Below are 26,753 nucleotides of genomic sequence, written 5' to 3' on the forward strand. Positions count from 1 at the left end.
GGGGGCCCTCCAAATCTTTGTGTGATAGAAGCTTTTTTTCTCCTTTAACCACTTGAACCCTAGCGTCCATATTCTGAGAACTTTAGCCAAAAATAGCCGATCTACAAGCTCACAACGCCTCGCGCTGCGAGGCGTTGTGAGCTTGTAGATCGGCTATTTTCGGCAAATAGGTTTGGTGTAGAGGGGAAAAGGTACAAGTTCAAGTACAGAGTGAAAGGTTAAGTTTATTAAGTATTGACGGTTCAAGTGGTTAAATATCTGAAAACACACATTGACATGAATCCAAAATACACTGATGATTGCGTTGTCAAACAATGAAACTATATGGAATCTATGAACAGGTTGTGGGGGTCCCTGCTTCATCTCTCTCTCAACTAAGGGGTCCTTGGCCTGAAAACGTTGAAGACCCCTGAAGTAAATCATTGACAGTATGGAAAAGAAGATCCAGCCCAGATGAGATCAGATTCAGCAGCGAGGCCTCTCGCCCTCGGTGGTGTTTTTGGTGTTGAAGAGTCTCTTGAGGAAGAGCAGCTGCAGGTAACCAGCCAGGATGATGACCGCGCTCTGGACAGCGGACCACCGCGTCACATACTTGGAGTTGGACAGGAGCAGGTAGTAGTCCAGGCTTTTTCTCATGCGGCCAAAGTTGTAGAAGCGGAACATATGGAAAACGCGGTTCTCGACCCTGTGGGAGGTCTCCTGGAACACAGTATTGGAAGCTTGTATTGAATAATATCTGCTGTTGTTTTTTGCATACAGTACTTAAGCTCTCTGTAGGCTATTTAGACATAATGTACTAAGTGGTTACTGGTTAGTGAACATTTAAAGCTGCACTATGTAGCTTTACTCTTCTACCCCGGATTTGAGTGGAATTTGACATTTTTACCATTGAAATAATCGAGTCTGCCTGCTTGCTCAGGGGATGAATTGATTGAATCTTGACCAACAGGTCAAAATTCGTGTCAGATCAGCTGTGTCTAGGTGAGACACGACCTTTGACATGATCTTAGCCTCGGAAACCCAGACTTTTATTTTGGCGATAGGAAGAAAACATGATCTAAATCTTTCAATAGAGCAGGGAGACAAAATACAACCACCCCAATTTTATACCGGAACTTCTATTGTATCAACATTATTCATAAAAAAAGACATGCAGTGCTGCTTTAAGTGTTATCAGTAAATGAATTTGTAATGTTATATCATTGTCAAGGTGGTGGTTAATCACATACACCCTAGCATCTCTATTCTGGGGTTAATATTCAGGCTATTTTCGAGTACAGCGCCTTGGGCCAACAAGTCAAAGTAATTAGGGTTCCATGTTTAAAGGAGTAGTTCACCCCCAAAATGACTTTTTTTCTATTGATTAGTCATGCCATGGAGAGTAGAGTTCAATAATATTTTTGGTTTTTTGTCACATTGCTAAGACACAAATTTGATTCGAGTAAATTTACCCCCATTGATTCCGGATGGGGACCCGTTTCGAAACGGGTCCCCATCCGGAACGAATGGGGGTAAATTTATTGTTATCACATTTTTGTCTTAGGAATGCGACAAAAAACTAAAAATATTATTGAACTCTACTCTCCATGGCGTGACTAATCAATAGAAAAAAAGTCATTTTGGGGGTGAAATACTCCTTTAAGTGGCTAATGTTGCCAGTCAAATAAGTAAGCCTTATAGTAGTTGATTGTATCATTCCCTAGTTAAACACATAATAATCACACAGTAGTGTGAAGTGAGCAGTGCTATTTATGAGTTCATTTCATTAAGCTCCCGCGAAGCTTGGCCAATGTGACCCTGGGAGTACAACAAACTTTGAACGCTGTTTGCCAAGATGTAGGCCAAATGTAATTCGCTAGCCTGGTAAAAACCAAACCGCACAGCACCACCCCCTGCCTGCCTGGCTAACGCTTCGCCTCCCTTGACAAAGCCAGATGTTGGAGCTTAGCTCCTCCAGGACACTAACACTGACATATAGTATAATACTCAAGTAATAGTAAGACGCTTAAGGGCGAAAAGTGGCGAGGTCGCCATGCCGATATACATGTCTTGGCCTTCTGGCCAGTGATGTATATCAGACCAGTTACCCATATTTGGAGACCGCTGATACCCATATATGGAGATCCGTGAACTGTACTGTATATTGGAGTTATGCTGTGAGACCCCAAACATGCTTACTCAGTTATTCGTTATGTGAAAGTCCTATGACGTTTGACATCATACATACAATCTCTTCTATGCCCATATATGGAGATCCCTGTCTGTAGAACCAGCCACACAGATATGGGCTGTCTTCCTCCACATATGGGCATTCCCATTCCCCGAAATCCAGTTAGATATGGGCTTAATATTGATATCATCAGGGATCTCCATATATGGGCATAAAAGGGATTATGTTATTGTGGTTCCATAAAAAACACCATAAAAAAGTGTACACGGACAGACGACCAGGCGGCCGTTTCTCATACTAAACTGCGACCTTTGGTCGCAATTATGATATCTGTATCAATATGCATCACATTGATTGATCTGATTAAAAGTCAGACATGACTGATGATGTGTGATGTGTGTACCTCTATGGCGGACAGGGTGTTGTTCAGGTCTTTCCTGATTTCCTCTTTCTCTTTGTCCTCTTCTTCCTTCGCCTTCACAGCGTCACCAGGTCCAGCTCCGTCATAATACACGCCAAAGTTGAGGAAGACCTGCATTACGCCAAAGCGGTTGTGAAAGTTGTTGAAGCACATTTGATAGAAACCTGGGAAATAAGACAACATGCAGCTTGATTATGAAACAGGCCATTCATCACTTGAACCCCAGCATGGCTATTCTGGGGGGAACATTCATCAAATATCGCCACAGTGTTTTAACGTATTGTGAGTTTGTAGATTGGTTATTTATTTTTGTGACAAAAAATTGGTTAATTACGGTATTGCTACGAATATTGGGTTAAGTGGTTATTAACGACAAAGAAACAGAGAACAATCGGGTGCTCAAGGGAGATAAAAAGCGTCTTAAAATGTATGTGGTGCTGCCAGGATCAGTGGGAAAAACACTGTTAAACTAGAAGCAGTGCTCTTCCGAGCACAGGTCTCCACCAGGCCATGCGTCCTGGTGGTGCTACTGTATAATAGGCCAATGTAAAAAGGCTGGAATATGTTCTTCACCTTAGACCTTTCATGGCAATTGGACACTGCATGCATGATTTGAGGCACTGTGTTCCAAAAATGTGTTTTACTAAATTCTACCTGCTGGTGGCGCTATAAAAGGCCAACATGAAAAGGGTAGCATTTGTTCCTTGACATAGTGGGAGCATGTGTGGCAAATTTCACGGTAATCGCAAGCTGCGTTGATGATTTGAAGCATTTTGTTCAAAAACTGAGCAATCCCGCAAACTTTGGAAGCCAATATTAGCCAATTAGGATGGAATATGAAATATCAGACAGATCGGACTTGATCACATGACTATAGAAATACTGTGTACCAATTTGCATGATTTTTGGATAAAATCTCAAGGAATAATGGGAAAAATTGTGTTTTACATAAGTCGGCCTCCTGGTGGCGCTATAAAAGGCTGATGTGAAAAATGCAGGGAAAGGGTTTTTCCTTGGCCTCTAGGGAGTGCGCTTACAAAGTTTGAAACTGATCGGTGGAGTTATAGGTAAAACCACAAATCGGCCTGTTATAGCGCCACCATGAGGCTGATTTAAGAATGTGAAGTGGCATTTCTTCCTCGACCTAGTGGGAACGTGTGTGCGCGATTTCATGATAATTGCACTTTGCGTTTGGGATTTGAGGCATTTTGTTCAAAACGGCTCAATCCTACAAACTTTGGAAGCCAATCTTAGCCAATCAGGATGGAATATGCAAAATCGGACAGATCCGTGTCGATCACATGACTGTCGAGATACTGCCTACCGATTTGTAGGATTTTTGGACAAAATCTGTAAGAGTAGTGCACAGAAATGTGTTTTGCGAACATCGGCCACTAGGTGGCGCTAGAAAAGGCCCATTTGAAAAATTTAAGGCAGAGGTTCTAGATTGGCATCCAGGGAATGTGTGTGCTCACTTTGGCAGCGACCGGGCCAACGGCGACTGAGATTAGGTGCACACAAACTGCGAGGACACACGGACGGACGGACGCACGGACACACGGACGGACGGACACACGGACGGACGAAGGGGAAAACATACTCTCCCCCAAGACGGACACACGGACGGACGAAGGGGAAAACATACTCTCCCCCAAGCCTTCGGCTGGTGGAGACAAAAAGGACGAGGGGATCCGAGCACTCAGGATAAGGAGAGGACCTTTTTCGACCTTACGGTCTTCATCAGGGCAAGAACTTCTTGCCCTGATGAAGGTCGTAAGGTCGAAACAAGTCGGTTTTATAGAATAAACTTTATTTTAACTTTAAGCTCCTCTCCTCCTTATTCTGAGTGCTCAGATCCCCTCGTCCTTTTTTAAGTGGTTATAAATCTTGAGGTGTCATAAGGCTCATGGAAAACACTTGATAAACTTGTAGTCTTTACTGCAAACAATGTGCACTGACTTCCTTCTCCCTATTCTCATAAATTGCAGTAATCAGGCTCTGGTTGTTTTTAAATCATACATCACATGGTTAAGGAACGGAACAAAACTGACCCGTCTCCTCGGCTTTGAAATTGATCTGACCAGTGGCATCGTCCACAGTGGACACCAGCAAACTGCTGGGGGAGTTGACTGTAACAGACAGGTGTCTGTCATGACCAACCCCTGTCACCCATTGGACCTACAGTACACACACACACACACACACACACACACACACACACACACACACACACACACACACACACACACACACACACACACACACACACACACACACACACACACACACACACACACACACACACACACACACACACACACACACACACACACACACACACACACACACACACACACACACACACACACACACACACACACACACTTGGTGAAACAGGAAACACCTCATAGTATTAGTAAAGTGAATGAGCGGATGTTTTTATACTTGATTTATACTTAAATATGGAAAAGGGGGGAATCATAAACTAAGTAAACCATATGTTACTCTAGTTTAAACCAGTGGTTCTCAAACATTTTGGGCTTTAGTACCCCCTTTTCCTGATTGGTGAATCCAAGTACCCCCTTTAATCGATGACACAATTTTGACAAGAAAATACTGACATCAAAAGTCCAGTTTTTATGTCTATATGTTGAAAATAAAATTAAATAGCCTGTTTTCTATTCAGTAACAGTAAAATTCGTACTTAATTTGGTTCAAAGCTTTACGGAGCAGCATGCTCACATACATTTGTCACACTGTCAATGTTTTATAGTTAAACGTAACAGTAAAATAAATATTTCCATTTTCCATAAGTACCCCCTGTAGTACCTCTGCGTACCCCTAGGGGTACACATTCCCCATTTGAGAAACACTGCTCTAAGCTACCTTCAACTCTTTGTAAGCATTTTAACATTTAATAGCCTACGTAAAATAAAAATAAAATAAAATACATTAATCTAGGTCTGTTTAGTTGGGGAAAATACTAATTTAAATGAACATTGCGCAACAAAGAAACCAAAATGATCTTTTCCCTATCACACAACAAAGGAATCATTGACTTAAAGGAGTAGTTCACCCCCAAAAATGTTCCTATCGATTACTCATGCCATAGAGACTTGAGTTCAATATGTTTTTGTATTTGTTGCATTCCTAGACAAAAATGTGATTATAGTAAATGTAACCCCATTGATTCTGGATGGGGTCCCAAATGCATGGCACTGGATGGGGAAAATAAGTCATTTTATGTGAACTACTCCTTTAATGTGCTGTGGTTACAATGTGGCAGACAGTCACAGAGTCTTTACCATGAACGTAAGGTAGAACCTTTCTCCCTGGTGAGCAAAATGCCAGAAGCAATCCATCCCTGAGGCGTGGAGCACGATGGCGAAGTCATATTGGTCAGATCCCCAGAACAGCTCCTGGTCCGACATGTCAGGGCTCAGGTCCGTCATGGGACCCCCAGAAACATGGCCAAATAACAACCACCATGCAACAACAAAGCAATGCATAATACTACGCAACATGGCTGTTCAAATGACTCCTTTAACACCGCTAAGGACTAAGGAGTTGCCGTATGGAAGTCAGATCCGTAACGTTGGATAGAAATGATTAACCAACACCCAAACGTGGTGTCTTTTCGTGGGAAAATGTAGGTCCCCTGCCAGGTGTAGTGTCATAGGGCAGTGTCATTTCTTGTTATCTACAAACTGCAGGGGCTGATATTAGCTTTCAGAGTATACCAATCTTACTATTTTATAAGTAGGTTTTGACAGTGGTTGGATTTGCTGACTTACCAAATCGTCCAGATTGCGTTTCTTTGTTTTATGTTATGTATTGTATTTGAGTTTGTTGTTGTATTTGTATGTTGCTATTTGGAAGAAATAATAAAGTAATAATCATAAAAATAAACCTTTTAACAGGACCTGTGCATCCTTCCCATCAATTTAAATTTGCACCAAATCCTATTTCTACAAAGTGTTTTTATTCTATAATTGTATTGTTGTTTTACACGTCCTGTATTATGTGCATGTGAGCATGAGCCATGCAGTTACTATGCTAATCTTCTCCTGTGCAGAAATTAACTCTGCTTGTCTTGAATCACAGGTTTGAAAATAGAAGTTTGGCTTTAAAAAGGCTAAAGAGAATAACATCAGTCATTCATGCTTATACATATATTTAGTTTATTACATTTTAGTCCATAACACAACATCCTGGAAATTATCTGATCCAGTTTCAGACCAACCCTGTTTCAAACAAAAAGACACAGTAGGAAATAGAGAAATGCATTAGCTTTTGATTACAAAATTAATTGATACGAGCACTAAATATACATCCCATATTAAATCAGAAAAAAATCAGTTCTTTTCAGGCAAACAATGAATTAAGAATTTTAGGACATACCGGTAGACAGATTCTATTTTGAAACGCTATTTTAAAAAAAAGGACACTTGCAAAAAAATTCAAATATGTGTCCAGCTCCTCCTCACAAAACTATAGAGGGTATGCGCGTGACATCATCTTCATACCCGGAAGTTATGCGGGAACTAAAAAAAACCTACTTTCTGGCCTTGAAAGCCCATACATCCAAAAAGAAAAGTCCTATCTGATTGCATTAAACAACGTTAAAATCATGTTGCCACTCACTTTGCCATTGATTCACTTTATGCACGCGCATACCCTCTATAAAACTATACCAGCCTTCCAAACAGAACTATTAATACTTAGTGGTGACTGTTGTGGCTGCTGTAGAGTCCATGTAAAACCTCAATTGGATTGACTTTACCAGTGGCCATTTTGTTCAAACCTTCCTTTAAAACAATTCCACAAACAATCCAGTTAAAAAGTCATTCATTTAGCTGTCGTAATTCTTTTGAGTGGAAGACATTGAAGACAGTGAGTGGAAGACATTGAAATGTGCTTAGCTTTGACTTTACATAAAAACCACAAAAATATCATCGACTTTGCTAGAAGTCACATCACGTCTCACCCCTGCTAAAGGTAATCATTGACTTATCTCTTGTAGTCTGTTGCCATAGGCATAGAGCATCATGCTATCTTTACGTTGGCGTAAAATAAACTTATGTTGAAATGTAATCTTGAATGAAAGAATACAATTTCAATAAAAAAAGCAGTAAAACTGAAGAATGTTACTATGGATATGAGGGTGCTGCCGTTGGAATGCAAAGCTGGCATCTACACCGTGCAGAACAAACATTATCCAGATTCTAGATCATTAGCCTCATCATTAATTGACTGAAAATGAAACCCAGTTCTGTCACTCAACAACAGTGACAGATTTCAGCGCAGTTATTTCTTTTAAAGTTGTATATTTCATGTAAAAGTGGATGGACAGTTATAAGTCCAGCCATGGCATGTACTCATAGAAGTACTCAGCTAGAAAGAGAAGGTGCAAACTGCTTGCATTGAGGGGGTGTGCGGGCGCTCCCCGGTGGACGTTTTAAGGCATCACATCTTGGAGGCGGCAGCGATGGCAGAGGCACGAGCGTACACACGCACAGGCGCACACTGGGAAGGAGAAAGGGGAAGGAAGGGGCGGGTGAGGGTGGGGATTAAGCAAAGAGAGAACTGAAAAAAACTGAACAAACTGTTACTTGACCAAGACATATTATCAGTTGATGAAATAACAAGGGAAGCAAGTAGTATTTTGACTAGTAGTGCAGCAGCCACATTTCCTAAAAGTTTAGCTAGACCAAGAAATGCTCGGAAACAAAATAAAACTGCTGTGTGGTTTAATAAAGAGTGTAGAACCAAAAGACAAAAGTACCTTAAAGCAAAGAGATTAAGTAAAACACATGAGGATACGATCGAAAGTGTAAGGATAAAAAGTAAAGAATATAAGAGAGAGATGTTTAAAGCACAGAGAGAGCATAGGAATTCTTTTAATAAAGAGCTGCTGAGTACAAAGTTCAAAAATCCAAAGCTTTTCTGGAAGATGCTTAATGGCCCTGGTAGAAATAAGGACCATTGTCCAATCCCACCGGAAGATCTCCTCAACCACTTTAAAACATTATCTGACTGGGAGGTGCAAACGAGCCCAATACCAGAGACTGACATTGAAACACATTCCCATGATGATAGTGTTTTAAATGTTAGGTTCACAGAACAGGAAATCAAGGAAGTTGTTTCTAAATGAAAATCGGGTAAGGCAGCAGGAATTGACCAAGTTCTGAACGAGTACATTATAATATACCAATTATGTATCTTTGTTTAATAAGATCCTTGAATCTGGTATCTTCCCGGAAGATTGGACACATGGTCTGATTGTACCAATCTTTAAGAAAAAAGGAAATATTGATGACTGTAATAATTATAGAGGGATCACGCTGCTGAGCTGTTTGGGTAAACTATTTACAAATATACTAAATACAAGGTTGATTAATTTCTGTGAGAATAGCTCTGTCCTGAGGGAAAATCAGGCAGGATTTAGAAAAAAAAACTACTCTACCACTGACCACATTTTTGTCCTGAAACACATTGTTGATCTATTCTGCTTTAAAAAGAAGAGACTATTTTGCACCTTTATAGATTACAGCAAGGCTTTTGATACAGTCTGGAGGGATGCCCTTTGGTATAAAATGTAAAAAGTAGGTATCAAAGGCAAATTTATGGATGTAGTAAGGAATATGTACGAAAACGTTAAATCGTGATTTTTTGTGAATGGCATGAAGTCAGAGTTCTTTGTGAGCCTAGCAGGAGTGAGACAAGGAGAAAACCTGTCGCCTTTACTGTTTTCTTTATTCATTAATGATCTAGAGGGTTACCATATACGCAATTGTTGCCAGTCCATCAATCTATACTATAATTTTGCGAATGTCTGTCTGAGTGAGTGAGTGAGTGAGTGAGTGTCTGTCTGTCTGAAACAGCGTTTCTCCTCAGTGGCTGGAGCAATTGATCTGAAATCGCATCACCATTAGCATATGAACACACCTGACATAACTGTGAAGCCCGTTTGTCACTTTCACAAATCGTATGCTGTATATTAGCATTTTTATGGTGTATCTATATCTATTTAGCCTACAGTACCTTTTGTGACCACACATGTTAAGGAGGGGCGCTGTTGTTCAGGCCATGCACAATCACACACAAACCCACACACACACGGGGGGGGGGGGGGAGTGTGTGTGTGTGTGTGTGCAGGCGGGCGGGCGGGGGGGTTGGGGGGGGGGTTCTGGCCCTGTTACAGATGGTGTCCAAAAATCATGCAGATCGGTACACAGTATCTCTGTAGCCGTTAAATGGAACGGGTATTTCTTACATTGATGCTCCTACATATTAGCATGCAAGCACCAGTTAAAGTTACTTTCCATCCCTCATATACTGTGTGCACAGTGCACATCCCATAACCCACACACTGCACATCATTTCGGAGCTCATATCTTTGAACGGGTAAGGGCTAGTTTTGATGATGCAACTATAGACAGCTACTTCCAGCTTATGCTACTGCTGTATGCGGATGACACTATCGTCATGTCTAATACAAAGGAGGGATTACAGAAGGCAATAGATCAGATGTGTGGTTTCTGTGAAAAGTGGAAATTGAAAATTGATAGTGAAAAAACAAAGGTCACAGTCTTTGGATGCAGAAAAGCAGATGCCAACAGTTTGAAGTTTGACTGCAATGGAGAAAATTTAGAGGTTGTTCATAGTTTTAAATATCGAACTATAATGGTTCATTTAAGATCGCTATTGAAGAGTTGCACAAGCAGGCCTCACGTGCCATCCTTGGAAAATGTAGAACTTTTAATCTACCAGTAAATGTCGCAGTAGACCTATTCGACAAGTTGGTCTCACCAGTTATGCTGTATAAAGTCTGGGGGTTTGAAAAAATAGAAAGACTAGAAAAATTACATCTTAGATTTCTCAAGTACATTCTAAACGTAAAAACAACTACATGTAGTAATATGGTGTATGGAGAGCTGGGGAGATACCCAATTTGTATTTCAGTCAAAATGAGACTTATCGGACACTGGGCCAGGTTGATTGAAGGCAAAGAGAGTAAATTGAGTAGAATAATGTACAACTGTTTGCTTAACCTGTTTAACACAGGCATATATGTATCACCATGGGTTTCTCAAGTTAAGAGAATACTGGATGACTGTGGTCTGTCATATATCTGGCTGACCCAGAAATGCAACATTAACTGGCTGAAACAAACTGTCGAACGAAGGCTGAAAGATCAGTTTTTGCAAAATTGGAAAAGCGAACTTAGCAGTAAGACATCATGTGACATTTATGTGGAGTTTAAACAATAGTTTAAACTAGAAAAATACTTACTGTGTGAAAACCTTAATTATAGAAGGGCAATCTGTAATTTCAGAGTAAATAACACAATAATTCCAAAGGTTACTGGTTGGAAAGAAGCCAGAGATTTTGTAACCTATGCACGAGTCGGGGATGAGTACCATGTACTGTTTGAGTGTAAGAACCTTACTATTGTGAATCTCAGACAAAAATACATGCCAAAGTACTATACAACCCATCCATCTATGTAGAAACTGATTTTATTGCTACAAGCCGACAAGGCAAAAGTTATATGTAAATTGGGAGCTTTCCTAAAGAACACCTTGCCCTTGTTCAAATAGTGAGTCATGCCCGCTTTTCTGCTACGTCTGTTTGAATAAGCTAAATAAATAATGATGATGATGATGATGAGAACATACTTTAAATCCAAGGTTCCATGCAAAAGGTCAGTGCCAGCAGACATTTACAGTGTGTTGGTGGTCCCCAGTGACAGTGCCAGGGTTGGTATGGAACCCATAACCTTTGCAGTGTTAAAGGCTGGTAGCACAGAATTTGTGATACATTATAAATAATACATTTAATTTGCCTTAGTGTTCATTTTATCCCTGCTGATTTTACAGTTTTTTAAAAGATGGCAGCAGTGTCTCAGGATGTAGAGCTACTGTATGGGAACCGGAAGGTCCCCAGTTCCATCCCCAACCCCTCCTAGATTCCAGGCCAGGGTAGCAATGTCCTTGTGGGCAGCGGATCAGCTGGGTTGGGCTGAAAATAGTACTGAATTTCCCCCTCGGGAGGAAGTAGGTAACTATTATGTATACAGTATGTGTCCTTAAACAAGTCACTGAACCCCTAACCCCAGCTCCCGGTGCACCCCTAGGTGGCAGCAAAGTGATCCTAAAAGGTAGGATGGTGTTAAATGCCGAAACGAATTTCCCTATGAGGCTCATTATAATTTACCAAAATATTATAATAATAATGAAATTAATACAAACCTTCTGGGCCTCAGCACTGTACTTGTTGAGCAGACTCTGGACTCTGTTACCATAGTCCTGATGGACTTGCATTAGCTGGCTGACCTGTGGGGGGAAACAGAGGTAGGCAATTATACACTACTTATAGTACTCTTGTTCAATGCAGTGGAGCAGTGGTTCTCAAACTTTTTAATTTCAAGGACCCCCATAACATGGAACAAAATGGACGCATAAGCCATTCCATTTGTATTCCATTCCATTTCCATTAGGTACATTTAGAACCCCCTCAAGGATCCCCAAGGGTCCCCTGGACGAGCTGGCTGTATGAGCTGTAAGTAATCTCCCTTAAAGGCGTAACTAGCCCATCGTTCCTTCAACCGTGAAGTTATTGGCTTACTTCTTTCTAATTAACCATGAATGGCTGGAGTGCTGTCAAATCTCCCTCTTGAAGAGAAATGCAAAAATAGGTACATGGCAGACTAAGAAAAAATGTAAAGAAGACTCACCCAGCGTTTCTGGATGAAGACCTGGGCTCCTTTCAGGGCTCCTGCCATGTTCTCACACAGCCTCTGTCTCTCCTCTTCATTCAATACTTCGGTGTAGAATGCACGCACCTGACACACGCACACACACACAATTAGACACTTTTCTGTACATATCCAATGACTAGCCTGGCAAGCCAGCCCTGATATGATACTGTGCTCACTCATTCCTTCCCCAGTATCAGGTCTGGACTTCGGCCAGTGTAGGCACCGAGTATGAGAAATCAGAAAACGATCGGGGCCAGTCAGTGACTGCGTTTCAACTGCTGTCCGCACAACAAGTGAAAAGCGTCCCCTGATTGGTCCATGTGTAGATGGTGATGTAGAATACATGCTGCGGCATTTTAAAAACAACAATGTCTGCCCTTGATGCAACAAGTGTAACAGTTAACGCTGAAACGATAAAACAAGCAATAAGTGAAGTTATTTCAGAGTTGAAATCAGTTACCGGTACAACAATTAAAAAGGAACAGGAGTATGCGCTAGCGGAGTTCATCGTCCGAAAAGATGTGTTTGCAGTACTTCCGACTGGCTGCACTGTGATGACGTCAGATGTTTTGCTACGCTGATTGGTTAGAGGAGTATGTCTGTCAAGGCAGGTACTCCTGCCCACTTGTCAAGCTGCCTATAGGCCAAAGTCCAGACTCATATTGTGGGAAGGAACGAGTGAATGCACAATATGAGGCTGTCTTGCCAAGCTAGACAATGACAGATATAAATGTCCTTTCTGGTAATGTTCATTTTATCTTGGTCTTGGTTTCAATGTGAGATTGAAAGTGATTGCAAGTGTATGGATTTGAGAGGAGTCTTTACCCGTGTGACATCATGACCCAGCCCTCTAGTGTTTACCTGTGTGACGTTGTCCTCGTCCTGGCTGTTGTAACGAGCCACATCAGGCGACACCTGGAACTTTGACTCGACAAAACGTGGCTGTGTATCTGGAGCGCTGAAACTGTTTGGGTAATAGTTGGGAGCACCACCTACAGGTCAGACAGAGAACGCACCCCAACCAGTCAGTCAGTCAGAAGGGGATAAAACACAAGGGCATGCATACAAAGACAAGGTCATACATACACTCACAGTTACGGTTTATTGAATTTATGGGGACATCAAAGTTTGTTCTTGTTTTACAGTGTTTGGTGTCTGGGTTCAGGTTGTGACTGACTGACCTTGGTTGTCAAACATACACATGGGTCCATCTCGTTGGTAGTTGGCGACACGGGCCTTGTAGGGACAGTTGACAGGGATCTGGAGGTAGTTGGCCCCCAGACGGTGTCTGTGGGTGTCTGGGTAGGAGAACAGACGACCCTACCAGGAGAGACAGACAGTTATGATCCAGTAATCACTACTCAGAGATAAATGGATGTAAATCAACCACATCTCATCTCCGTACTTCTCCACAGTTTATAAGAGTATCAAGTTATTAACAATGCCATGAAAATGTAAACTATATAAAACATTAGGTAAAAACAGGGATAACCATAGCCCATAACTACTGTAACAGTAAAGCATGTTTCTCATTGTCAGGTCTGTGGACCAGCAGATGTCTAATGCACACACTACACTCTCAGTGTTAAATAAACACAAGGATTATTACAGTGTGGATTGGGGTCCCAGAGATAACAATGTTGATCAAAAGGGGGTCCGTGCCCGTATGCATAATCAAAGGACTAAAATGAAAAAACACAGACTGAATGTCACGTTACCTGCAGCATCTTGTCGGGACTGGCTTCGACGCCCGGTGGCATGTTGCTGGGGTCGAAGGCCAGCTGCTCCACCTCGGCAAAGTAGTTGACTGGGTTCCTGTTGAGAACCAACCTCCCCACTGGGATCAGAGGGTATTCTTGATGGGACCACACCTAGGCAAGCACACAATTCACCATGTTTTAGTCACTTTATTTCAATCAATGGATCCCAAGATTCCCAACCCTGGTCTTCAGGTACTCCTGGTACAGCTGGAATGCTCTCCTACCAGGACCTCTAGTACTGCTGACTACTGTGCATAGGGCTGGGGACAATAACTGCATTACAAATTACAGCAATACTGTGATTATGTGATGCATACTGTACGATTGAGCTCATTAACAAAACAAAACAAAAAAAAGTTTAATTTTTTTGCTGGTGAAAGTTACAGGAATGTGTGCGATATAAAATCTAATAGTTAATATCATCACTGGCTTTTGGGGAGAAACAAAACTAGAAGACAGTTTAGCATGAGGAGGGCAGCTTGTAGGGGGATTTTGTCCACTGTCCATAGGACTTTACACTTACAGTAGACATCACTTATACACCCATATGTATAAGGGCCTTTTTGTGTCTCGTCCATAAACAATAAAATAAAATAGTCAATCAAAACAATCAAAACAGTCATAAAAGACAGAAGCATTAGCAGTTGATGTCAATTTGCACCAATAACAAATATTTTGTTTGGTCAATTCGAGACATACTTTATTATTCCAGTCTATCCATGCTGAAATGGTTATTTCAGCTGAGGCCACAGACAGACTGAGTCCAATAAAACCGGTTTGTTTTGTAAAGTATGACATTACAAGTAACGTTAATCCAGCGTACCTTGGTGAGGTCGAAGGGATTGAAGGGGAACTTCTGCGCTTGCTCAAAGGTCATGACCTGGATGTAGAAGGTCCAGGAGGGGCAGTCACCATTGGCGATGGCGTTGAACAGGTCTTTAATGCCGTAGTCAGGGTCAGTGGCGGACAGAAGCGCTGCCTCCTGAACTGTCAGGTTCTTTATACCCTGGTCAGTCTGAGAAATGAAAAAAAAGACAACAGGAGCTCAAATTAATACAACGTAGAATACGTATTTACATTAGGGATGGAAATTGCAAGTGATTTCCATATGTTAATCCACGCCCAGCGGATATTCATAGATAGCAGTTACGTTACGTCAACGTGTCCTGTTCAATACTTACACTTTCAATATAGAACAAGGTACAGTACATTTATGTTTACGTCATTGTATTATTTGGTAAAAAAAGCTAAAAATATATATTACCGATACTGTACGTACACTGAACAAATACTAACGTCAACGCCTAATTTACATTTTAGAAATGATTAGATGCCATTTTATGTAGTGGAATTGTTAAATGCATTCTACAATATTTACAGTGTACAAATGGAACCAAATGGACCCGTTCCATTTGTACGCTGTCAGAGTTAAGGGTAGACCTTGAAATTTGAAAGTTTGAGAAACACTGCTGCGGCAAATTATTTACACAATGGTACACTGAATGTAATACTGACCTTGAAGTGGAACTTGCAGTAGACTGCTTGGTCCTGGTCATTGACCAGTTTGAAGGTGTGTGAACCATAGCCGTTCATGTGCCGGTGGCCGTCTGGGAGACCACGGTCACTGAACAGAAACGACACCTGGAGGACAGAGAGAAAGTCAGAAGAGAAAGAAAGAAAGGTGGGGGGACTCACAAGGACAGAGTGAAGTCCTAATCAAGACTTTCTCTCCACTAATGCACGCAGGAGGAAGGAAGAGAGGATTTTTATATGATAATATACCACAAGGGTCTTCAACAGGGGGTCCACACCAACCCTAGGGGGTTCTAAGAGTTACTTCAGGGGGTCCTCCGAATCTTTATGTGATAGAAACCTTTTTTCTCTCTTTTTTTTATATTAACCACTTGAACCCTAGCATCCATATTCTGAGAACATTAGCCAAAAATTGCCGATCTACAGGCGTTGTGAGCTTGTAGATCGGCTATTTTCGGCAAGAGGTTTGGTGTAGAGGGGCAAAAGAGCAGACTAAGTACAGAGTGAAAGTTTATTAAGTATTGACGGTTCAAGTGATTAAATATCTGCGGTTTTCATGACGTTCCGCGTACGTCGCTAACACCTATACAGGTACTGTATATTGATATGCATACAGGCTTATTTCTTTGTTAAAACACCCTGTTGTGACACTAAAGCGTTGTTGAGGTGTGAACTTGGGGTGTTTGGGATCATGATCAATGCATGTCCGTTTGCGAGAGGCGTGACCCCTGCTCAGAAAAGATATGGGCGCGACCGGACTATTGCATCACTGAACATAATGGATTGATTGTTTATGTTGCGGTGCATCTGAAACACTTAGACGCAATGAAATCAAAAATACGTTTTTCACACTTTAAGAGCATATCTGTAGTGATAATATGGCCATAACTAAAAAAGTGAAAGATTCAAGTCTTAGTATGTATTATAGTGTGTATTATAATGAAACAATTAGAGCCCTAAGCCCAGTCCCTAAACAAAAATGTAATGCGTGATGACGAACATCAAGTCTATTTAATAATTCACGAGGTCAGAATGACTGACAGGTGCCTGCCTGAGTCAATCAACGTCATCTACTTCAACTTCAACAGCGACTCCCCGCGAGCTGCTGGTTCGCGTGTCTTCCCCCTTCCCCCGCCTCCCTGTTCGTCTTCTCCACACAGGAGAGCCAGTCTGTTGTGCTGGCTTGCCTCTGGTTCAGCCAATCATAAGCCATGGCAGACATCTGATGTCCTATGAACACAAATTTGTTTCCGTAGCCGCTGCCTTGTCAGTCTATAGCGCGACGCTGTGATACTGAGCGCCGATCGCCAGCCCACCCGTCTTTACATATTCTTCAATGAGTTATGGCCTGCCTACTTTTTGACCATCAAATCACATTCCTCAGAGCACAATGTCCCTCCTTTCTGGACTGTTTCACGAGGAACTGCGTCACCATAAGGAAGTAGAGCGAGTGGAAAACGTCCCTTTCAGCTCGACTCTAACGGTTTACCAACACAGGATGTTGCAGTTAGGCCTGTCACAATTATTACACATCGTTACCCAAGATTTTTCAACTGGCTTCACTATTTTGGACCTTTAGAGCAAAAAGTAAACAAAAACTAAACTTTGAAACAAGAGCTTGTAGATAGGTTAATTTAGCTTTTTTGCTAGTTTAGGAAAATAAAAGCCATTACAATTAGTAAGGATACAGCCTGTTTTGGCCATATAAAGGTTGTTGCACACTGCTGCATTTTTCCGGCCGAATATAGGAGCGAATTTTGGAGCACGTAAATAAAGAAATCAACCTCACGTTATGTCAATCACGTTTGCACACTGCCGCCCGTTTCGTATTTATTTTCGCACCACCGGATCCCTTGCTCTCGCAACGGAAAAACGCAGCAGTGTGCAACCAGCTTTACTGTTGACCATTTCACCAATACAGGAAGTTACAAATGACACCACAACATAAACAATGGAGGTGACTGTTACCTGATGCAGACATTCAGGCCGCAGACTCCAGAAGTCCCACACCATGTCTGGGTCCTTCATGTGGGTCTGTGGGTTCCTCTTCTGAGAGTGGATGAAGGATGGGAACTGAAAGGGGTTGAAAGGGAGTTCAAGATACTTCACTCATAAATACACATGAAACATGTTTTATGGTCATTTGCTTTAGATATCTGCCACAATAGATAATATAGAGAAGAAACAATACGCACTCTCTGTAGAAGTCTTAGGAGTAATTTTTAGCTTCAACGTTTTAAGATCCACAGCAGAACAGACGTGTTTCGGCACGCATGCCTTCGTCAGTGTTAAAGTATTAAACCAGCATCTGGTATTTACTATTTAAACAACTCAAGATGAATATGCCTCTCAAGACAGGTTAAAAAGACTGCCCACTTCCAAACTAAACACATCAATGTCAGCTGTGTTAGCTACTGTATAGAACAAACAGTAAATTGTTGCTTCTAAAACAGCTAGGTCCATTCCTTGATTCTGATTGGCTGGTTCCCCTTTAATTGCTGTGGTATATGAGACTATAATCCACACCTTGAATCAGTTTATATCAAACCCAGGTGCGTTATTTCTTTCCACAGTGTTCCACAGTGCACCAATTATCTGGACCTTTGTTGTTGGCAAAAAAGCTGGGAACTACTTTCTTGCAGACCTTGTAGTGAATTATTAGTGAAACAGAACAGTTTTAATTGGTACATGTCTATGATTTTTCATGTTGCCATATTGTTTTAGAAAAGCAATAAGCCACAAGAGGCATGCGGTTACCTGGTATTTTATATCGGCTGAGAGGCGTGGTGAGACACGAGGCGAAGCCGAGTGTCACCAACCGTCTCAGTCGTTATAAAATACAGGTAACCACATGCCTCGCGTAGCTGATAACTAGCCAGTACAGTGTTTTCTCAGAGTCCCATGTAGGCACCCGCACTTAACATTCCTTAAGGCTAGTTCAGGCTACAGCATAATTGCGTAGATGCTTGGAAACGCCCTTGGTCAGAAGCGCTTTGGGGACACATAAACTTAAACACGGTCTGCTTTCCGTTGATTCCAGGCACGATGGCCAAGAGGAAGAAAACAACCTGTTGTACAGGTTCGTTGGACAGCTGAGATGGGGGACAGATACCTGGTGGTTCATTGTTCTGCTGGACAGTGGACACAATAATCTTCATAATAATATCCTGTTACGATGAGACGATACTGATGTTGGTGTGTCAGCAATATTCCACTAGCTAATGTGCAAGTTAAACTAATGACAGCCAAAATGAAGTGCAATGTTTTTTTTTATAATAATAATAATAAAAAGTAAATAAAAAAAACAATAAGAAAACAACAACATGATTTCCCTGTTCCCCTTTATTTGGTGAACCATAGACTGGATAGGGTGCAAAGACTGATAATAAAAAGGCAATACAATACAATCCTGAGTTCTTATTGTGGGTCATCCGTTTTCATTATTAGGCCCACGTTTTAATTTTCAAGTATGCAACTGTAACATCAGCTGTACCAATTCTGCTCATTCCAAACCATTAAATTGCGAGTTGCGACGGCAATAAATATTATGGTTATCATTCGCAAGAGGCCTCTCTCCCTTTATCTCTCTCACACACACACACACACACACGTCTCACCAGCAGGGCATCCCTGATAAAGAAGATGGGTGTGTTGTTTCCTGTAAGGTCCCAGTTCCCCTCCTCTGTGTAAAACTTCACTGCAAATCCTCGCGGGTCACGAACCGTGTCTGCAGAGCCGGACTCCCCCGCTACAAGTTAACAGCAGATAAAATATATTAAATTACATTAGAAATTAAATGATACAGGACTTTACTTGCCTTTTTTAAGGATACGTTCATGTGTCAGTCAGTATAAACTCTTATAGTTTACTGACTCTGTGTCATGAAGCTTTGCAATTTCTTTTAAAGATATACTGTCTGATGCTCTCATTACAATAAGAGGCATAGGTTGCACACTAGTTACAGTAGCTTTCTGGTTTTGGCAAGATTTTGAGGAAACATCAAGAGGTTTCTTGGCTGCGTAGGATATCCCATAATGCTGTGTCCCAACTAAGACCAGTGATCCATGCATCTGGTTATTTTGAAGGTCCAAAACTTCATCCATTGTTTCATATTTACGCCATGGCAGAGCGGTCCAGAAGAGTGTGTGTGTGTGTGTGTGTGTGTGTGTGTGTGTGTGTGTGTGTGTGTGTCTGTTTGTCTGGGGCTTATCTCTCAAACCGCTGGACCGATCAGCGCCAGATTTCTTGTGCACACTGCCAGTAGGCCACATATTGTGTTTGAAATATTTAATTTAAATGTAATAAAATGGCAGTGAAATGGGGTTGGATCAGGATGAATCTGTGCCCAAATACGGAGTCATATTTCATAGAGCAGGGGTCTTCAACAGGGGGTCCGGGAGTCGGGACCCCTAGGGGGTCCTCAGATATACAAGCTCACAACGCCTCGCTCTATGTCCATTATCTTGTTGTTTGTGGGAGTTGTGTCACGAGTTGTGCAAAAGGCTTGCTTACAGTACCACGGAAACTGGAGACATAGCATTGATTGTGTAAATTTTCATTTCTAGGTTGTCTCAACTCATGTAACCTTTTAGACGAAACAGGGACCTAATAAGGAATGTTCCCATCTACCGTAGGCACAATGGTGTTAAGATGTATCCTTCGAAATGAGACAGAGCCATTGTCTCATTGTCTGAATGTGAGGGGAAATGATTCTGAGCTCTTATGCAGTTGAACACATTCACAGTCATTCTTACCCACTGTGGAGAAGCGGATAGCGATGGGTGTCGTTTTACCCACGGATTCGAACACCGTGGCCTTGCTGTAGCAGGAGATGTCATGGGTCACCTCAAAATAGCCAAACGCTCCTATAGAGAGGAAAATGACATTGAACAATCAGGACAAGAAAACTTTACTACTTTACAAGTCAAATGTGCATTTTCAAATACAACAGAACCTTTGGATGGTGATACTAGTTGCTTTCCAAAGAAAATGTGGAAAACTTTAAAGGGATCCCTGGCTAATACGACAAATATTCCTTAATACATTATAATTGTCCTCTATAAATACAATCAGGCCTGAAATTTCGTCATTTTAGGGGCAAGGCCACTTGGCCTTTGGTGTCGTCCAATTTTTGAGGGCAAAAAGGCCAAATGCCAGGGCAGGAAGGCCATCAAATAAAACAAGATTTTAGTCCATTGAAAGAATTTGTTGAATTTAAGGGTAATGGATGATAACCTAATCTGCAGTGAAATAGATAAATGATGGTCATCTGATCCATGCTCAGCCCTGCACCAATCAAAGATCTACACTACACTACCTTTTCTGTGGAACATACCACGGATTCTCAACCACTGTGCCACGGACCTTTAGTATGCCCTTGAGATGCTTTGGTGTGCCCTTTGAAATTTGACAGTGAAGTCACAATTTAAGGACTTTTCATTTCAAAATATGAGGCATTTTGAAAATAGCCAGTAGTCACACACACAGTACTATCTAGGTGTGCCCTGGGATATTTTGGCTATGAAAAGTGTGCCTTGACAGGAAAAAAAAAGGTTGGGAAACACTGTGTGACTCTACTACCTACGCTACACTCCCCTTTTCTGTGGAATACACTGACTCCAAGTTAAATTCATGTTTACTGATATGCTGATATCTCATGATAAGTGAGCAGATAATGTGCAATTAAATGGGAACATTTCCTGGTGACTTCACCCAGCCGAACCCTTCTGTGGAATACACTGACTAACCAATTAAAATGGGCACATTTCCAGATGTCTTCACCCAAGCCACATTCCCTTTTCTGTGGAATTTCTTGACTTCTGACTGCCCCCTGTTTCCCAAACACTAGGTCGGGACACTAGGTCGGGACCCCTTAATTTTTTGGTTTCCTACTTTTTGTTTTTAATTATTATTTCTGTAATTTAATTTAGAATCAAGGAACATTTTAAGAAATTCCATAAATTAGAAAAAAACATTGAAGAAGTAGTGACGTGTTGTGAGCTTGACTCTTGTAGACACTTATGTCTACATGACAAGAAAGAGACACAGAGAAAGAGGAGAACGTGGTAAAGTCAGCTGGGGCATCAAGGCCACTGTGGCCTCAGGTTATGCCATTGGTTTGAGGGGCACAAGGCCGAATTGTAGGGCAATGACGGCCATGGCCTTCATGGCCTCCATGAAATTCCTGCCCTGAATACAATGTAAAATTAAAAACACCTAAATTATTGTATTTCTTCTAGAAATAGCTATTCTTTCACTCAATAGGGGAAATGCCTGTCGCAAGTTGATGATGTCATAAATGTAATGTGTGATCTATCCCTATGGAATTTACGGCATGCATGTGCAAATGAAAACAAATGTAATACTTCCTATGGTTAATATGAGCATCAAATCAATATTTCAAATGTATTTGTGTTTTTTTTATTTGCACATGCATGCCATAAATTCCATAGGGATAGACCACACATGACATTTATGACATCATCAACTTGCGACAGACATTTCCCCTATTGAGTGAAAGATTAGCTATTTCTAGAAGAAATGAAATATTTAAGGTGTTTTTAATTTTACATAGTAGTTATAGAGGACAATTATAATGTATTAAGGCATATGTGTCGTATTAGCCAGGGATCCTTTTAAAGGATCTATCTATAACCTTTCTGGTTGTTTTTTAGACAGCAAAGAAAATCACCTATAAAGGACAGGCTAAAATAGATACACCACAAGATTGAAAGTGGGTTGAGTCAGGATGTCATTCGGCCACTGTGTATGTTCAAAAACAATATCTGTCAGTCACAATGTGGATCAAAAAGTCAAACAGTACTGATGGAAGTGTGACAGTATAAATCAGGCTCAAGTGTCAAGTGGCGTCTTATGTATGTTTTGATGTAGTGTGGTGTTCTGTGTATGCTTGTGAGGTCTTCCTCATAATAAAAAAAATATTGAAACAATAAATCAGGCTCAAGCCTTGTGTTTGATCCTGGACCAACGCCTTACCCGCCCCCTTGGCATGGACAACTCTCTCTGGGATGCGTTCTCTGTCAAAGTGGGCCATCTCATCCGTGAACACCACATCCTGGACCAGCAGGGGACCCCTGGGGCCCGCAGTCTGCTCGTTCAACTTGTCCCCGATGGGATGTCCACCTCCTGTTGTCAACACATCTGGATTCTGTTTAAAAAGACAAAAAAAAAGAGATTCAGAGCCATTTTACCTCCAATTCAAATTCCAAGATGATATTGTTGATGTTGTTGATGATTGTTCACATATTCGGTTGACAGCTTTCTTGATTTGAGGCGAGGCAGTTCACTAGAACAACACTAGGCAACTTTACAACAAGCCATTTTAGATTGAACACATCTTTAAAAAATGCATTTGAGGATGTCACAAACTTGTCTGCCCCATTCACAACATTGTGCGAGTGTTTCGTTGAGAGTCCAGTAGGGTCTATTGGTGGCAAAACAGAATAACAGATCCACCCAATTGATGTTTGAACCATGATATTATAGATAATAATGCTTCTCGCCACCGATCAGAATGTTCCATCCACAGCAACCACATTACCAAATCATGTTTATCTAACCAAGCTCTTGGCATTACCACACTGATCAAAGTCAAGTGTTTTTCAGAGGTTTGGTTAAGGTTTAGTTTGCTGTAGTCAAACAAATGACGTCCAGCAGCCAGATAAATGTTGGTGGAGCACAGGGCACAAGGCTGTTGTCACTAGGGTTGTCACAATTATTACATAATCGTCTAATCGTAATTATTTGACATAATCGCAAATATTTGTTCATCGTGAATGTTGAAAAATGTTCATACATTGATAAACATTTTCAGATATAGTGGAAATAGCAGATCTACAAGCTCACAACGGATGCGACGCGTTGTGCGCTTGTAGATCGGCTATTTCCACTACCAATATCATTTTTTAAGTAGAAAGTTGTCAAATATGTCAGTCATTTCTTTTTATATTTAGGTTATGTGTCATAACTGCCATGTGCAACTTCAAAGCCTAAAAGCTGAACAGAAATGTAATTATCAACGACAAAAACACAATTAAATCGTTAATCGCAATTATTTGAGTGACAATTAATCGTCATGTAAAATGTCATATCGTGACAGCCCTAGTAGTCACCTCCTCTACCTCGCTTTAAAATGACAAATGTACAGAACTACTACTGCCTATCATCACTTCTAATGATATCACAATATTTAACAGTAACTGCACTGTACATCAGTGTCAGCATCAGCTCCACAAGAATGCAGGATAAATACATGATGATGGGACACTTCATATATTTAAAGGAATTATTAATGTAACTTTAAGACTATTAAAAAATGTATATGTTGTATATACATTTTAGCAGTCATTTCCCTTCATCATTAACTATATTATTGTGCTGGGGTGTTTCCTTGCAGAAAGACACATCCCCTGGCTGTATTTCTGTTCAGTTCCACTCTTTATGTTGACATTAAATGTCAACAGAAACAGTATCATGCTGCCATTGTAGAATTTGTTTGGCAACATTTTGAGCCCGGGAGGCTCAATCCCTTACAGACCTTATGATCATCATTCATGTTCATTATCAATTCATCATAAGGTCTGAGGGAGAGCTGATCATAAGGTTTGAGAAGCCTTCCGGACTGGAAATGTTGCCAAATACATTCCACAATAGTAGCATGATAGTCTAGCGTGCAGATTAAAAATGTCTACTGTTTGACCACCCAGCCCAGCGGGTTATTATGGGAAGTGCGTGCAATTTGTGTTTTTCAGACTTCATAATCAACAATGACTGAATTCATTAGCCAGGCCTTGTTGTCGTTATCGCCCAGCAAATGTATACAACAACAACAACAGGGGATGAATGTGGACCAGAAACACTGTTATAAACCAGTTCTACAGCAGTAGTCAAAGTCAAAGTGAATTAAGGCTCTCATATACTGTAGTTCACCATAGTTTCTAATCTATTCTATTTGATCAAAAACAAAAGAGTGGATAGTTATCAAAGGTCGCCCAAGAGCACTGTGATTATATAAGAATGAGTAGACACAAGTGACAGGGTTCAAGTTCAATCTCTGTGTCTCCTATGGGACGTTGACCTAGTTATAAAACCTCATTCTTCTAGGAATGTATTACACTTGTTAATGTTATCCTTATCCGACAATAAAGAGAATGCAGCTCTGTTTCTTGTTGGTTCGACTTCAGTTCTGTTGTGCCACTGAATGAGGTAATAATATCTACAGTATCTCACTAATGTAAAGGCTAAAAAGAAAGTCGTATTTGCTTGAGCTGCTAGCATTTTACCCTCGAAGTAGCCGCAAATTGCAACACTAGATTTTTTTTATACTCGGATGAATCTAGGGTTGCAATACCTCCCATAGAGATCCAATGCATCAAAACAGTTTTTTGCTATCTGATTGTATTAAACGACTTCAAACTCACCTATATTGTGGCTCTGGAAATCTTGGAATTTACTCTTGCTATCTGCAAAGTGTTTGTTTCAGAAAAATCCACCGTAGAATTGTTATGATTTATTTTCTGTCAAGAAATCCGAGCAGACATGGTTTATTTTCTAAGTGTTGAACTTCGGAAGCGCTCGTCTTCTATTTACGCAGCGTCCCGCTGCCTCCTGCATAATGTGACATTTAGAACCAGGTGGTACACAGGACCGCTGAGTGACTTCCCACAAGCGCTTCCAAACTCCAGCACTTAGAAAAAATAATCACCCGAAGCCAATTTCTTGATAGAAAGTAGCTCCTAACAATTCTTCGGTGGATTTTTCTGAAACAAACACTTTGCAGATAGCAAGAGTAAATTCCAAGCTTTCCATAGAGCCACAATATTGGTGAGTTTGAAGTCGTTTAATACAATCAGATAGCAAAAAAACGTTTTGATGCATTGGATCCCTATGGGAGGTATTGCAACCCTAGATTCATCCGAGTATAAAAAAATCTAGTGTTGCAATTTGCGGCTACCCTCGAAGTGAGATTTAAACCCCAATACGCATTAGTTCTGCAAAAAGCTCTCCAGTTTATAATCAAGAAACCGAAATGCAAAAACCCATTCACAGGTTGGTCAAATGAAAAGCAACATTTAAATGAAATAAAGTGATCATCATTATGCAGTGCGGTCATGCGTCGCCTCATGCGACCTCTCACCCGTTTACCCACATATTCATTATCCAAGTGGCGCTGCTGCGCGCTTTATACGCATCTTTCACGAGACACAAACATAATACGAAATGTACAAACCTGAGAGCTTCGGCTCTCCTTCCACAGTTTCATCTGGTCAGTAGCCTTGTCCCTGGTGTCCGCCATGTCGATGGATCAACAGTCAAACGTTAAGTGAAGAGCAATCGGGAGAGAGAAGTGTTTACTTTACAACACAGACACCAAGCTTCCTGGACTTTGCACGGTAACCCCGCCCCCTGCCTGCGCCCCTCTGCCGTGATTGGCTGCTGTCATCAACTGACCTATATTTCAGGACACTTGGAGGAAGGAGGATATCTAAGGACAGTCTGTAGTGAAAGAAAGAGGAAGGAGAAATAGGCAAAACCACAAGCCTCTGTCATTTAATGTGGTACCCTAATTTCATCATCTATCTGGTTTCCTCAGTAAAAGTTGTTATCTATCTCTCTCTCTCTATCCATGCCTATGTGGCAATGCCCATTAAGTCAGGGGTCTTCAACGTTTTCAGGCCAAGGACCCCTTAGCTGAGAGAGAGATGAAGCAGTGACCCCCAGATTCCATATAGTTTCATCGTTTGACAGCACTATCATCGGTGTATTTTGGATTCGTGTAAATTTGTCTTGTGACCACTTGAACCGTCAATACTTAATAAACTTGACCTTTCACTTTTTTCCCCTCTACACCAAACCTCTTTGCCAAAAATAGCCGATCTACTCTGTTTTGAGTATGACGGGATTAATCTAAAAATGTTATAATCTGAAATAAAGTACAATGTACATATCCACTTTCAAGGTTAAACACTGTAGAAAGCTAATTTAAATCATTTAGATCAAGTACTTTGCATGACATACAGTATAACACTCTTTGTAGTGTTTTGGGCAATAACAAAATGGGTTAATAACAAAAGAAATGCCTAAGGG

The 26,753-nt window shown here is 41.1% G+C and overlaps 2 protein-coding genes across 2 annotated transcripts; both read right to left on the minus strand.

The window, feature by feature from the left end:
* Positions 1–465: 465 nt before the first annotated feature.
* LOC308294398 (transmembrane emp24 domain-containing protein 6-like) lies at positions 466–6,100 on the minus strand (the record flags this gene model as incomplete). Its single annotated transcript, XM_080737131.1, has 4 exons — positions 466–699; positions 2,574–2,755; positions 4,643–4,769; positions 5,897–6,100. 4 exons carry the CDS (start codon positions 6,098–6,100, stop codon positions 466–468), a joined length of 747 nt encoding a protein of 248 aa, XP_080593257.1.
* A 652-nt stretch (positions 6,101–6,752) lies between these two features.
* On the minus strand, positions 6,753–26,040 carry cat (catalase). The gene is made up of 13 exons (XM_080737834.1): positions 25,897–26,040; positions 22,644–22,815; positions 20,402–20,512; positions 19,265–19,395; positions 17,616–17,720; positions 15,630–15,755; positions 14,938–15,129; positions 14,073–14,225; positions 13,536–13,674; positions 13,216–13,346; positions 12,331–12,438; positions 11,846–11,929; positions 6,753–8,117 (listed from the first exon to the last, which is right to left on the minus strand). The coding sequence occupies exons 1-13, from the start codon at positions 25,960–25,962 to the stop codon at positions 8,058–8,060; spliced, it is 1,578 nt and encodes a 525-aa protein (XP_080593960.1). The 5' UTR covers positions 25,963–26,040; the 3' UTR covers positions 6,753–8,057.
* Positions 26,041–26,753: the final 713 nt, after the last annotated feature.

Source organism: Nannobrachium achirus (genome assembly GCF_963921795.1).
Source record: "Nannobrachium achirus genome assembly, chromosome: 11".
NCBI lineage: Eukaryota > Metazoa > Chordata > Actinopteri > Myctophiformes > Myctophidae > Nannobrachium > Nannobrachium achirus.